The following is a 14,131-nucleotide window of genomic DNA, read 5'->3' as shown; positions in this document are numbered from 1 at the left end:
AGGGCAAGTGGGAAGAGGAGTTGGGGGAGGAGATTGAAGAGGGTCTGTGGGCTGATGCCCCGAGTAGGGTTAATTCCTCTTCCTCATGTGCCAGGCTCAGCCTGATACAGTTTAAGGTTATTCACAGAGCGCATATGACAGGGGCGAGGCTGAGTAGGTTCTTTGGGATGGAGGACAGATGCGGGAGGTGCTCGGGAAGCCCGGTGAATCACGCCCACATGTTCTGGTCGTGCCCGGCATTGGATGGGTTCTGGAGGGGTTTCACGAAGACTATGTCCAAGGTGGTGAAAGTCCAGGTCAAGCCGAGTTGGGGGATGGCATCATTTGGGGTGGCGGACGAGCCGGGAGTGCAGGAGGTGAAAGAGGCCGGCATTCTGGCCTTTGCGTCCCTGGCAGCCCAGCGGAGGATCTTGCTCATGTGGAAGGACGTGAAGCCCCCCAGTATGGAAGCCTGGATAAATGACATGGCAGGGTTCATTAAGCTGGAGAGGATAAAGTTTGCCTTGAGAGGGTCTGCGCAGGGGTTCTTCAGGTGGTGGCAACCGTTCCTAGACTATCTCGCGGAGCGTTAGAATGAGGTCGGTCAGCAGCAGCAGCAACCCAGGGAGGGGGGGGGTCTCTTTCGGGGGGGGGTTCTGTATTATGTTTGATTGATATGTTCATGTTCTGTTCTGTTCTTTTCGCTTTTTCTTTTCTGTTACGGGGGGGGGGGGGGGGGGGGGGGGTTTAATTGGTTGAAAATGTTTGTTGGAAAAACTTTGAATAATCATTTTTTTTTAATTAAAAAAAATTTCCACTGGCAAGAGAATCAATAACCAGAACAACACATGTTTAAAGTTATTGGCAAAAGAATCAGAGGAGAAATAAGGAGACATGTTTTTATGCAGCGAGTGCTTATGCACTGGCGCGTATTACATAAAAGGGTGGCAAAAGCAGGTCCAGTAACAATTTTCAAAAGGGAATTGGATATATACTTGAAAAGGAAAAACTTGCAGGGCCACGGGGAAGAATTGGGGAGTTAGACTCATCAGATAGCTCTTCCAAAGGGCCAGCATAAGATCCAAAGGGCCAACATAAGCACTCCTTCAGTGCTTCCATAATTATATGAATTATCTAACTGTAATAATTCACAAGCGTGGATCTCACTAAGTCGCAGATGCTAAAGCAAATCTTACCTCTTTCACTTTCATTCCAATGGCACATTCTCCAGTTATGCTAAGGAGCTGATGGTGAAAGGCAATCTTTACGTAAGCACTAAAAGTAGGCCAAAAATGTAGCTGGTTGCTGTTTAACTCCAGAACTGTTTTCCAAGCTAGATCAAGAGATTTCACACACAAAGACTCTTCTGACCTGTAAAGCTGAATAAACCAACAAGTTCTAATGCATAGTGAAACATACTCAGATAAGATTATTAAAATTTCATTACAGTTTAGATATATTTCGGTCACAAATTGGCAGGAGAATTTATAGACCTCCAAAGATTAAAAATACTACAACTATAGTGATAAATATGTAACTTTTGGTCAGCATTAGCACACAGGCTAGATTTTATATTTGCAAGAAAAAAATTGCAAAAGTATTTACTGCAGGAATAAATGAGAAATGTTTTAGGTTCCTACCAGTCCTGCTCACCTTAGGAATGAGAATCTTCATGCATTGCAATATGGGAAGTACTCGGTCCGATGGAACAATGTTAAGTGCTTCTATACAGGCACCAAGAATGAGCGCTGGATTTTCTACAACAGTCAATGAAAGTTCACAAGTCTTGCATGCTGCATTTTCAGATGACTGCTCAAATTTGTTCAAAATGAAATAGATGCAGGCCCACTGATCATGGACATACTGAGCTGAGATCTTTCCCCAGCCCTGAGCTGAAGATCCATCCTCTAAAAGACTGAATAAAAAAAAAAAGATTGTGCTTCTTTAAGCCAGTACAGCACTGACCCGACATTTTACAGCAGTATAAACTATGAAAGTTTAGAGAAATACAATGCCACCATACAAAAACATTCTGCTTCTTTCACCTTTAAGGTCTGGAAATGCCACACTGTTCACCCAAGAATGATAAAACTGCCTCAGACCATCAAACTCAAAGAAGGAGTTTGAAGCATAGGTGCTTCAGTTGCAACTTTAATCATGAAACCACTAAATGCGGGATAACTGGACTATTCTGAAGAACTTTGCTGTAAATACGCAAGGTTAGCATTCTTCCCTCATGACAAAACAATATGCTCTGGAGTTTCAACACCTAGAATTTGTTGTTCCCTTATTCTCAAAATGCCTGCTGGAGAAAGGTAAAATACCAATGGTAAAATGTTTGACAGTGAGCAGAAAGCTTTTACCATAATGAACAAACGTTACTCCAAACCATTTCCAATCCTCAGGGAGCTTCGTGTCGTAAAAAATATATTTTGATTTCTTCAGTTACCATAAACTGGTGCACCCAAGGAGCTGAGGCTGATTAGGACTTGAGATTCTATCTGTTGTACATCATGCGTACTTGTAAAATCAGCAGTGTTTATGCAGTAACAAATAATAAAGGCCTCATAATTCTGGTTGCTCTGGGAACCTGAATTGTAGCTCCAGTATACAGGAGGTTGAGAGTAGTGAGGTCAGGAGTAAGGTTTCAAAGTTGCAGGAATGTACCGGCAGGCAGGAAAGTGGTTTAAAGTGTGTCTACTTTAATGCCAGGAGCATCCAAAATAAGGTGGGTGAACTTGCGGCATGGGTTGGTACCTGGGACTTCGATGTTGTGGCCATTTCGGAGGCATGGATAGAGCAGGGACAGGAATGGTTGTTACATGTGCCGGGGTTTAGATATTTCAGTAAGCTCAGAGAAGGTGATATAAGAGGGGGAGGGGTGGCATTGTTTGTCAAGGACAGTATTTCGGTGGCAGAAAGGGCGTTTGATGAGGACTCGTCTACTGAGGTAGTATGGGCTGAGGTTAGAAACAGGAAAGGAGAGGTCATCCTGCTGGGAGTTTTCTATAGGCCTCTGAAAAGTTCCAGAGATGTAGAGGAAAGGATTGCAAAGATGATTCTGGATAGGAGCGAACGTAACAGGGTAGTTGTTATGGGGGACTTTAACTTTCCAAATATTGACTGGAAACGCTATAGTTCGAGTACTTTAGATGGGTCCTTTCTTGTCTAATGTCTGCAGGAGGGTTTCCTGACACAGTATGTAGATAGGCCAATGAGAGGCGAGGCCATATTGGATTTGGTACTGGGAAATGAACCTGGACAGGTGTTAGATTTGGAGGTAGGTGAGCACTTTGGTGATAGTGATCACAATTCGATTACGTTTACTTTAGCGATGGAAAAGGTTAGGTATATACCGCAGGGCAAGAGTTATAGCTGGGGGAAAGGCAATTATGATGCAATAAACTGCAGGGGATGGGCACTGAATTGAAATGTGGAGCTGGTTCAAGGAACAGCTACTGTGTGTCCTTGATAAGTATGTCCCTGTCAGGCAGGGTGGAAGTGGTCGAGCAAGGGAACCATGATTTACTAAAGTAGTTGAATCACTTGTTAAGAGGAAGAAGGAGGCTTATGTAAAGATGAGACGTGAAGGTTCAGTTAAGGCGCTCGAGAGTTACAAGTTAGCTAGAAAGGACCTAAAGAGAGGGCTAAGAGCCAGGAGGGGACATGAGAAGTCTTTGGCAGGTAGGATCAAGGATAACCCTAAAGCTTTCTATAGATATGTCAGGAATAAAAGAATGACTCAGGTAAGAGTGGAGCCAGTCAAGGACAGTGGTGGGAAGTTGTGCGTGGAGTCCGAGGAGATAGGAGAGGTGCTAAATGAATATTTTTCGTCAGTATTCACACAGGAAAAAGACAATGTTGTCGAGGAGAATACTGAGATACAGGCTACTAGACTAGAAGGGCTTGAGGTTCATAGGGAGGAGGAATTAGCAATTCTGGAAAGTGTGAAAATAGATAAGTCCCCTGGGCTGGATGGGATTTATCCTAGGATTGTATGGGAAGGTAGGGAGGAGATTGCTGAGCCTTTGGCTTTGATCTTTATGTCATCATTGTCTACAAGAATAGTGCCAGAAGACTGGAGGATAGCAAATGTTGTCCCCTTGTTCAAGAAGGGGAGTAGAGACAACCCCGGTAACTATAGACCAGTGGGCCTTACTTCTGTTGTGGGCAAAGTATTGGAAAGATTGATAAGAGATAGGATGTACAATCATCTGGAAAGGAATAATTTAATTAGAGATAGTCAACACGGTTTTGTGAAGGGTAGGTCGTGCCTCACAAACCTTATTGAGTTCTTTGAGAAGGTGACCAAACAGGTGGACGAGGGTAAAGCAGTTGATGTGATGTATATGGATTTCAGTAAAGCGTTTGATAAGGTTCCCCAAGTAGGCTATTGCAGAAAATACAGAGGCATGGGAAACAGGGTGATTTAGCAGTTTGGATCAGAAATTGGTTAGCTGGAAGAAGGCAAAGGGTGGTGGTTGATGGGAAATGTTCAGCCTGGAGTCCAGTTACTAGTGGTGTGCCACAAGGATCTGTTTTGGGGCTACTGCTGTTTGTCATTTTTATAAATTACCTGGAGGAGGGGGTAGAAGGATGGGTGAGTAAATTTGCAGATGACACTAAAGTTGGTGGAGTTGTGGACAGTGCGGAAGGATGTAACACGTTACAGAGGGACATAGATAAGCTGCAGAGCTGGGCTGAGAGGTGGCAAATGGAGTTTAATGCAGAAAAATGTGAGGTAATTCATTTTGGAAGGAATAACAGGAAGACAGAGTACTAGGCAAATGGTAAGATTCTTGGTAGTGCGGATGAGCAGAGAGATCTTGGTGTCCATGTACATAGATCCCTGAAAGTTGCCACTCAGGTTGAGAGGGTTATTAAGAAGGCATATGGTGTGTTAGCTTTTATTGGTAGAGGGATTGAGTTTCGGACCCATGAGGTCATGTTGCAGCTGTACAAAACTCTGGTGCGGCCGCATTTGGAGTATTGCGTGCAGTTCTGGTCGCCGCATTATCAGAAGGATATGGAAGCATTGGAAAGGGTGCAGAGGAGATTTACCAGGATGTTGCCTGGTCTGGAGGGAAGATCTTATGAGGGAAAGCTGAGGGACATGAGGTTATTTTCTTTAGAAAGAAGAAGGTTAAGAGGTGACTTAATTGAGGCATACAAGATGATCAGAGGATTAGATAGGGTGGACAGTGAGAGCCTTTTTCCTCGGATGGTGATGTCGAGCGCGAGGGGACATAGCTTTAAATTGAGGAGTGATAGATATAGGACCGATGTCAGAGGTAGGTTCTTTACTCAGAGAGTAATATGGGCGTGGAATGCCCTGCCTGTAACAGTAGTGGACTCGCGAACATTAAGGGCATTTAAATGGTCATTGGATAGACATATGGACGATAAGGGAATAGTGTAGATGGGCTTTAGAGTGGTTTCAAAGGTCGGCGCAACATCAAGGGCCGAAGGGCCTGTAATGCGCTGTAATGTTCTATGTTCTATTTATTAACCCTGGCTACCATTGCACCTGACTAAACGTCAGGCCGCCTGGCTTACTCGCCCTTTGCTCCACTGTATCAAATTTGGTTCAACGACCAATTCGTCCTCAAGGTGTTGTACTTTCTGACAGCTTTTTGTTTTTAAAATTCCAGCTTTCTGATTGATGAAACTTTAAGAGGAAAAAAAGACAAATTTGCAGCAGATGGGATAATACTTTGAAATGCATATGAAAGCTGCAGGCTTTAATGGCAAAAGCAGTCATTGTGTGATTATGTTAATTGCAAGCATACTCTTTGTTTATTAATAGATTGCATTTTTGTTGTTTAACACAGCCATCCATTCTGGAGCGTGTTGTAGTGGTGGGTTGACAACTTGGCATATTTACTTCTAATAAGGTGAAATAAAGAGTTGTTGGCACAAACTCAGAGCTCACATGCAACTTAGCTGATTATTATGGGCAGAATAATATTGTTCCAGTAATGTTTAATTATATAAAAAGAACAGTGTTGACTTCATAGTCATGCATGCTTTTACTATAGCCTCAATTTCTGATTAGCTGGCAAATTACCAATTCAATTAACACCATCTGGTCCGCAGGTTGGTCAACACAAGAAGAAAGCAGATGGAAAGCTTGTTCCCAATCCATTATTTATTCTGCCCATTGTCGAGCTGTCTGTTAGGATGGGTATGAGCAGGTCTCAGGGAATCCCACTCACCAGTTTTCATACGGGAAAAGGAACTAGCCTTCACACGGCACTTCCCCAATATTAAGTCAGGTGTCTGACAACATTTGAAAAATTTGCTCCAAATTCCTGAGAGACAACAAGAAATTAGCCAGGCAGGAAAACAACCACGTGCTAAGATTGGCCATTTTTAATAGTACATGGACGGTTCTCCCAAACCATCATCTAGTTAAGATTCAGTTTTCTTTCCAAAACAACTACGGCTGTTACTTCAGTGTTTCAACTTGGACACCTCCCAAACAGAGCCAGAAAGGGTTTTTAATCCAAGCTGGACAACAGGGAGTCAGTGGCTTACATATCCTGTAGCTGGTGTCAGCTGAGCTGCTTACTGGATATCTGAAATTAGGATCTGGGAGAACGAAACTGCAAGTAAATATTAGGAGCTGTTTCGACTTTTGTTTGAAGCAGGCAGAATAATACTTCTTGGACGGACGAGTAAGTTAACACTGAAACTCCACACCGCCTGGGAATTTTGAATCACATCTCTAATTTTCACTGAAAACCTTTAATATTAAGATTGGACTTCCCTACACAATAGTTCCACATTTTAAATTGCAAATTGCTTGCATTACTTACCCATTGTCTTGCGCACTGCAGAATGGTTTCTCAAGATTCTTGTTGAAGGGACCAATTAAAACAGATCTAACCAGTGTCTTGACAGCTTCAAGGGAGTCAAGCTCCAGCTCTGGATACTGGGCAGTAATCTTACAAACCCAAGCTAAAGAAGCGCGAGCAACCACCATTTGTATCTGTTGTCCTAGCTTCGGAACCTGCGAGACAAAACAAATCTGAATTTATGTACCTTCAGATTAACTCTACAGACATTCAGATTTCATAGTTTTCATGTTGGATAATAGTAACAAATTTAAACATAGTGATGTGTTGGGTACTTTGGATCTGTGGAGACTGCGTTTACCTTAGCAGTAACATAGACAGGCTACCAACACTTGTAATAGTACAACTCTATTTTATTTAACTAAGAGCTGTTAAACATACTTGCACTGTGGGTCGACACTATGTTAGAATGACTGAAGACCTATGCCTAACCTGACCAGCCTATACTGCTAGCACATGGTGGATATTTGTGCTGCTGACTGCGTGCTCTGTCTGTCTCAGAGGCTGCATCCCGAATGAGCGGGAAAACTAGTGCCCTCTGTCTTTATAGTGACTGTGCCCTAACTGGTGATTGGCTGCTGTGTTGTGTGTGTTGATTGGTCTTGCAGTGTGTCAGTCAGTGTGTGTCTCTGCACCATCATATACTGATGTATATATTATGACATCCCCCCCTTTTCTAAACAAAATGTGTGTTTGTGGCAATAAATAATGTAGTATGCGAATGTTCCTAACTATGTGTGGCACATGCGAGCATATTTACAGGACTATGTACAGAAACTCTAAGATATTTACACTGAAAGGTGTCTAGTGCAGATGGACAGTATGTAACACATAATAGAACTAGAACAACAGTATGTACAAACCAGTGAGTTAATCAAACAGGATAACAAAACAATCAGTTCATGAGTTCAAAGAGTCCATGAATTCAGGCAGTTCATAGATTCGGTCTCTGAGGTGGGCGACGAATTCTGGTTGACCGCCTCAAGGGTGGGTCAGGGGCCGCCTGTTCTGGAATGGGTGGGACTGTGTCAGACTCAGAAGGTGGCAGAGCGAAAAGGAGATCTGCAAAGTCCGTGACGGGTTCGTCGTGACGGCGAGGCAGGACATGATGATCTGGTGGCGAGCGAGGAAGGAGTCGTAGCTCCCGCCTATTTCGGCGAAGAAGAGAGTCGTCTTGTAGACGAACCAAAAATGACCTGGGGGCCACTTGTCTGAGCACCACAGTGGTGGCGGACCAACCACCATTTGGAAGTTGGACACGGACCTCGTCATCAGGAGCCAGAGCAGGGAGATCCGTGGTGCGAGCATCGTACACCGATTTGTGTTGGGCCCGTGACAACTGCATTCGACAAAGGACTGGAAGGTTGTCCAAGTCCGGGACATGAATGGCCGGCACCGTCATCCGCAGTGTGCGATTCATCAACAATTGAGCCGGTGACAGGCCGGTGGACAATGTCGCTGATCTGTAAGCAAGCAGGGAGAGGTAAAAATCGGATCCTGCATCGGCCGCCTTGCACAGGAGTCGTTTGACAATGTGCACCCCCGTTTCAGCTTTGCCATTGGATTGGGGGTAATGGGGATTTGACGTGACATGTGTGAAGTTGTATCGTTTGGCAAAATTGGACCACTCCTGACTGGCAAAACACGGGCCATTGTCGGACATGACCGTGAGCGGGATGCCATGGCGAGCGAAGGTTTCCCTGCACGCACGAATGACCGCAGTTGAGGTGAGGTCGTGTAGCCTAACTACCTCCGGGCTGTTTGAGAAATAGTCCACCATGAGGACGTAGTCCCGGCCAAGTGCATGGAACAGGTCGATGCCCACTTTGGTCCAGGGGGACGTGACCAACTCATGGGGTTGCAAGGTCTCCCTTGGCTGAGCAGGCTGGAAACGCTGGCATGTTGGGCAGTTAAGAACGGCGTTGGCAATGTCCTCGTTGATTCCAGGTCAGTACACTGCCTCACGGGCCCGTCGCGGCATTTCTCCACTCCCAGGTGGCCATCATGGAGCTGCTCAAGGATGAGGTTCCGCATGCTGTGCGGAATGACGATCCTGTCCAGCTTTAGTAGAATTCCATCTACCACCGCCAGGTCATCTTTAATGTTATAGAATTGTGGGCTTTGGCCCTTGAGCCACCCATCTGTAAGGTGGCTCATGACACGTTGGAGCAGGGGATCGTTGGCCGCCTCACGACGAATCTGGATGAGTCGTTCGTCCGTGGCGGGCAGATTGGATGCGGCGAATGCCATCTGAGCATCAATTTGGCACACGAAGCTCACTGGGTTGCAGGGTGTGGTGACAGATCGGGAGAGTGCATCGACGACGATGAGCTCCTTACCCGGGGTGTAGATGAGTTCAAAGTCGTACCGCCTGAGTTTAAGGAGAATGCACTGCAGGCGCGGCGTCATGTCGTTAAGGTCTTTTTGAATGATATTGACCAGTGGCCTGCCTCGACTGTGAACTTTGGGAGTCCATAGACATAGTCATGGAATTTGACGACTCTGGTAGAATGCCCAGGCACTCTTTTTCAATTTGCGCATAGCGCTGTTCGGTGGGCGTCATTGCACGTGACGCGTATGCGACAGGAGCCCATGAGGAGGCGTCATTACGTTGAAGGAGCACTGCTCCAATGCCGGACTGACTGGTATCCGTGGAGATCTTTGTTTCTTTGGCCGGATTTAAAAATGCCAACACCGGGGCCTTGGTCAGCTTCGCCCCGAGTTCCCGCCATTCTTGTTCGTGGGCGGGGAGTCATTGGAACTCGGTCGTCTTCTTAACCAGCTTCCTGAGAGCCGTGGTGTGGGAGGCGAGGTTAGGGATGAATTTCCCCAGGAAATTGACCATGTCCAGGAAGCGGAGGACCGCCTTCTTGTCCTCCGGTGTCTTCATGGCCTTAATGGCAGATACCTTGTCAGCATCCGGCTGCACGCCAAACTGTGAAATGTGGTCTCGAGGAATTTAAGTTCTGTTTGACCAAAGGAGCATTTGGCCCTGTTGAGGCGGAGGCCATGCTCATGGATTCGTCGGAAGACGCGTTGGAGGCGATCAATGTGCTCCTGCATCGTCCACATATACGCGAACCCCTTCGATACCTTCCATCATCTGCTCCATTGTTCTGTGGAACACTTCCGATGCAGAGATGATGCCAAACGGCATCCGGTTATAGCAATACCGGCCAAATGGGGTGTTAAAGGTGCAGAGCTTCCGAATGGATGCGTAGAGTTGGATCTGCCAGAACCCCTTGGATGCGTCTAGCTTGGTGAAAGATTTGGTGCGAGCCATCTCACAGGTGAGTTCTTCGCGCTTTGGAATGGGATAGTGTTCTCTCACAATATTGCGGTTGAGGTCCTTGGGATCAATACATATGCGTAATTTGCCGGATGGTTTTTTCACGCACACCATAGAGCTGACCCAGTCAGTCGGTTCTGTAACTTTCCAAATTACGCCCTGGTCCTGGAGGCCCTGCAGCTGCTGTTTGAGGCGGTCCCTGAGGGGTGCTGGTACCCTGCGAGGTGCGTGCACCACAGGCGTGGCATTTGGTTTTAACAAGATATTATAATTGTATGGGAGTGTGCCCATGCCCTCGAATACACTGTAGTATTGGGTGATGATGGCGTTCAGCTGTGTCCGAAAGTCAGCGTCCTGAAATGCGGAAGCGTCAGCGGGTGACAGGGAGTGAACCCTTTGGACAAGGTTTAGAAGTTTGCACGCCTGAGCACCAAGCAGGGAGGCTTTAGTGGATCCCACTATTTCGAATGGTAGGTTCACCTTTAATGACCGGTACGACACTTCAAGCTGGCAAGAGCCACTGGCAGCAATGGCATTACCATTATAGTCCAGAAGCTGGCAGGCGAATGGCAGGACGGTAGGCTTGACATGGAGGCTTTCGAGGTCAGGCCGCGCAATGAGGTTGGCTGAAGCGCCGGTGTCCAGGCGGAATCGGATGCGGAATTGGTTGACCGTGAGGGTGGCACAGTACTCGTCGTCCGGATCAATGCGGAATATTGGGAGAGACTTAGCTTTTGTCTTCTGGAGAATCTTGCGTTTGGTGATGATGCCCACCCGAAATGCTGCTTTAGGGTCCTCGGTGTCAAGGTCTGGAATCAAGTCGGAGTCGGAATCGGTGACCGGTGGCTGGATGGTTTGGACATCCCTGCGTGACTGGTTGGAGCGACGAGTGGTAGTAGGTTGAGCAGTCCTGCATAGGGCTGCATAGTGGCCAAGCTTGCCACATTGGAGACAGCGTCGGGATTTTGCAGGACATTGCCGCTTTAAGTGGGCGGAGCCACAGTTGCCGCACGTCGTGACGTCAGAACGTTCGGTACGCCACCGAGCATGCGCGGTGCAGTCGTACGTAGTGCGCGCCTGCGCAGTGCGGTCTTCGGCCTTGTCGTCCCCTCGGTCATTGCGCGCATGTGCAGGAGCCCGCGAAATGGCCGCCCTCATCCAGGCTTAGGCCCTGGAGTTGTTTAATGGCTTGCACCTGCTCTGCCTCGTGGGGATCTTGCCGCGCCATTTCAGCCGCTTGAATTTGCGAGTATCGGTCAGTGGCATGTTCATGCAGAACGCTGGTCTCGATGGCTATCACAAGGGTAAGCTGTTTAACCTTGAGGAGCTGCTGGCGTAGGGGGGCCGATTGCACACCGAAAACGATCTGGTCACGGATCATCGAGTCGGAGGTGGAGCCGTAATTGCAGGACTGCGCGAGGATGCGAAGGTGGGTGAGGAAAGATTGAAAAGGTTCATCCTTACCCTGCAGATGCTGTTGAAAGACATAGCGCTCAAAACTTTCATTTACCTCGATGTCACAGTGACTCGAATTTGAGCAGGGCTGTCTTGAACTTGGACTTGCTTCACCTTCAGCGAAAGTGAGAGAGTTGAAGATATGGATGACGTGATCCCCGGCCGTGGAAAGGGAGAGCGCAATCTTCCTGGCGTTTGAAGCAGCTTCCAGGTCTGTCGCTTTGAGATATAGCTGGAATCGTTGTTTAAAGATTTTCCAGTTCGCACCGAGGTTGCCGGTGATGCGGAGCGGCGGGGGAGGGCAGACGCTGTCTATACTACCGGATGGCTGATTGCTGGTCGAAGGCAGATCACTTGAAGGTGGGTCTATTAAACTCTAACATCACATACTGGTACCATGATGTGTTGGGTACTCTGGATCTGTGGAGACTGCGTTTACCTTAGCAGTAACATAGACAGGCTACCAACACTTGTAATAGTACAACTCTATTTCTTTAACTAAGCTGTTAAACATACTTGCACTGTGGGTCGACACTATGTTAGATTGACTGAAGACCTATGCCAAACCTAACCAGCCTATACTGCTAGTACATGGTGGATGTTTGTGCTGCTGACTGCGGGCTCTGTCTGCCTCAGAGGCTGCATCCTGAATGAGCGGGAAAACTAGTGCCCTCTGTCTTTATAGTGACCGTGCCCTAACTGGTGATTGGCTGCTGTGTTGTGTGTGTTGATTGGTCTTGCAGTGTGTCAGTTAGTGTGTGTCTCTGCACCATCATATATTGATGTGTATATTATGACACATAGTGGCACTTTAAATTTGCATAGCTTTAGAAAGTGGAGATAATGGTGCATTAGTCACTGGGCTAATAATCCAGAGACTCAAACTAATGCTCTGGAGACATGGGTTCAAATAACACCACAGCAGCTGGTGGAATTTAGAATTCATTGAATTATTTTCAAACTCTGAAATTAAAAGCCAGTCTCTGCTAATGGTGCCACAAAACAATGATTGATTGATGTAAAAACCCATCTGGCTCACTGTCTTTTAGGGAAGGGAATCTGCCACCCTTTCCTGGTCTGGCTTACACGTTGATTCCAGGTCCACAGGAACTTAGTTGACTCTGAACTGCCCTCTGCAATGGCCTCAGAAGCCACTCCGTTCAAAGGCACTGAAGGATGGACAAAAAATGCAGCCCGTGACACCCAGGTCCCATGAAAGGATAAAAAACTAATTTTAACAAATGCATAAATAAAAATAACAATTTATATTAGTATAGCATCTTAAAGATTAAAAAGCACCAAGGCGGAAGCCCAAAACAATACTTTTGCCGTCCCCATGTACAGGAGGGGGTGGTAACAATTCGGAAGTTGAGCGTTCAAATCAAAAATTGGGAACAGGAATTCGATAAATCTGATCATTATGTGTTAGCACCAGAAAAGCTGACCATGATCACTGATAAATATTAATTAAAAACTCAACTTGTTCACTTCAGGAAAAACAATATGCTACCAAATTCCATCTGGCCTATACGTGGCTCTAGTCCACGCCATACAGTTGCTTCGAAATGCTCTCTGAAGTAGAGAAGTGAGCCACTCAGGTAGCTATTCAAGAAGGCAAACGTCACCGTTTCAGAATAACTAGTTCCGTACAAGGGCCAACGGACTCAAAAGATAAATCTGTTTCTCTCTCTCCACAGAATCACAGAAAAATAGTGCAGAAAAGGCCTTTCGGCCCATCGAGTCTGCACCGCCTCATGAAAGGCACCTGATCTGCCAATCCCGCTGAGTTAATCAAGCGTTTTCGGTTTTCATTTCAGATTTATATCATCTGCAGTATTTTGATCTTATTATTATATCATTATAACTACAAATGGACATCACCACATCTCAAGAGCAATATTTTAAAATTGAAACGTTTAAGTTGTTTTCATGGAAGAAATGCAGAGTCAGAAGCGACATTTGCTAAGGTTTTAAAAATAGATTTTATCGAATTTCATGGAGAACACTGGGTGAACTGGGTCATAATTATATTATGCACTAAGATGCTAGGAAACATTTTCTCCACCCCCCCACCCCCCCCACCAGAGAGTCCAAGACAGATTGTGAAAACATATTGCAAGTACAGATTTCCTACAATCCTTCCTAAAGGCAATAAGACAAGTTCCTGAGGAAGATTTTAAGTTAGAAATGGTAGTTGCAAATAGATAGATATGTGAAGCACCATATTCTCTTGGAAGGTTACTTGATTGCATCCAGGGTCAGGGTGAAATGTCTTGGGATATTTTCCCTACTAAACTGAGGTTCTTCAAAGTTGTGTTACAAATTTGGGGCAGCACGGTAGCATTGTGGATAGCACAATTGCTTCACAGCTCCAGGGTCCCAGGTTCGATAGTATAGTTTAATATAGTAACCTTGTACTTTAGGAATGTGTACAAATGTTATTTAATAGTGTTAATAAATTAGTTTTGTTCGTTGACAAAGCTTGTTGTTCTTTGTTCAACACTACGCATCTAAGCCATTCAGGTAAAGCAAAGCAGTGAACAACACGGTA

General features: G+C 45.9%; 1 protein-coding gene across 2 annotated transcripts in view; it reads right to left on the bottom strand.

Annotated features, from left to right (window-relative positions):
- The window catches only part of LOC140427526 (probable methyltransferase TARBP1), a 309,002-nt gene that overhangs the window by 165,133 nt on the left and 129,738 nt on the right, over window positions 1-14,131 (bottom strand). For both annotated transcript variants that reach the window (XR_011948558.1, XM_072513011.1), the window contains exons 15-17: window positions 6,798-6,991; window positions 1,633-1,894; window positions 1,176-1,358 (exon numbers count right to left, since the gene is read on the bottom strand). Coding sequence is in view for 1 of the 2 variants with exons in the window: in XM_072513011.1 (XP_072369112.1) it covers window positions 1,176-1,358; window positions 1,633-1,894; window positions 6,798-6,991 (639 nt within the window). In the remaining variant the exon portion in view is untranslated. The remainder of the gene's footprint in view (window positions 1-1,175; window positions 1,359-1,632; window positions 1,895-6,797; window positions 6,992-14,131) is intronic.

The sequence above is a fragment of the Scyliorhinus torazame genome, chromosome 1, assembly GCF_047496885.1.
Source record: "Scyliorhinus torazame isolate Kashiwa2021f chromosome 1, sScyTor2.1, whole genome shotgun sequence".
NCBI lineage: Eukaryota > Metazoa > Chordata > Chondrichthyes > Carcharhiniformes > Scyliorhinidae > Scyliorhinus > Scyliorhinus torazame.
Note: the sequence above shows the minus strand (reverse complement) of the source record. Positions and strands in the feature narration are given on the sequence as shown.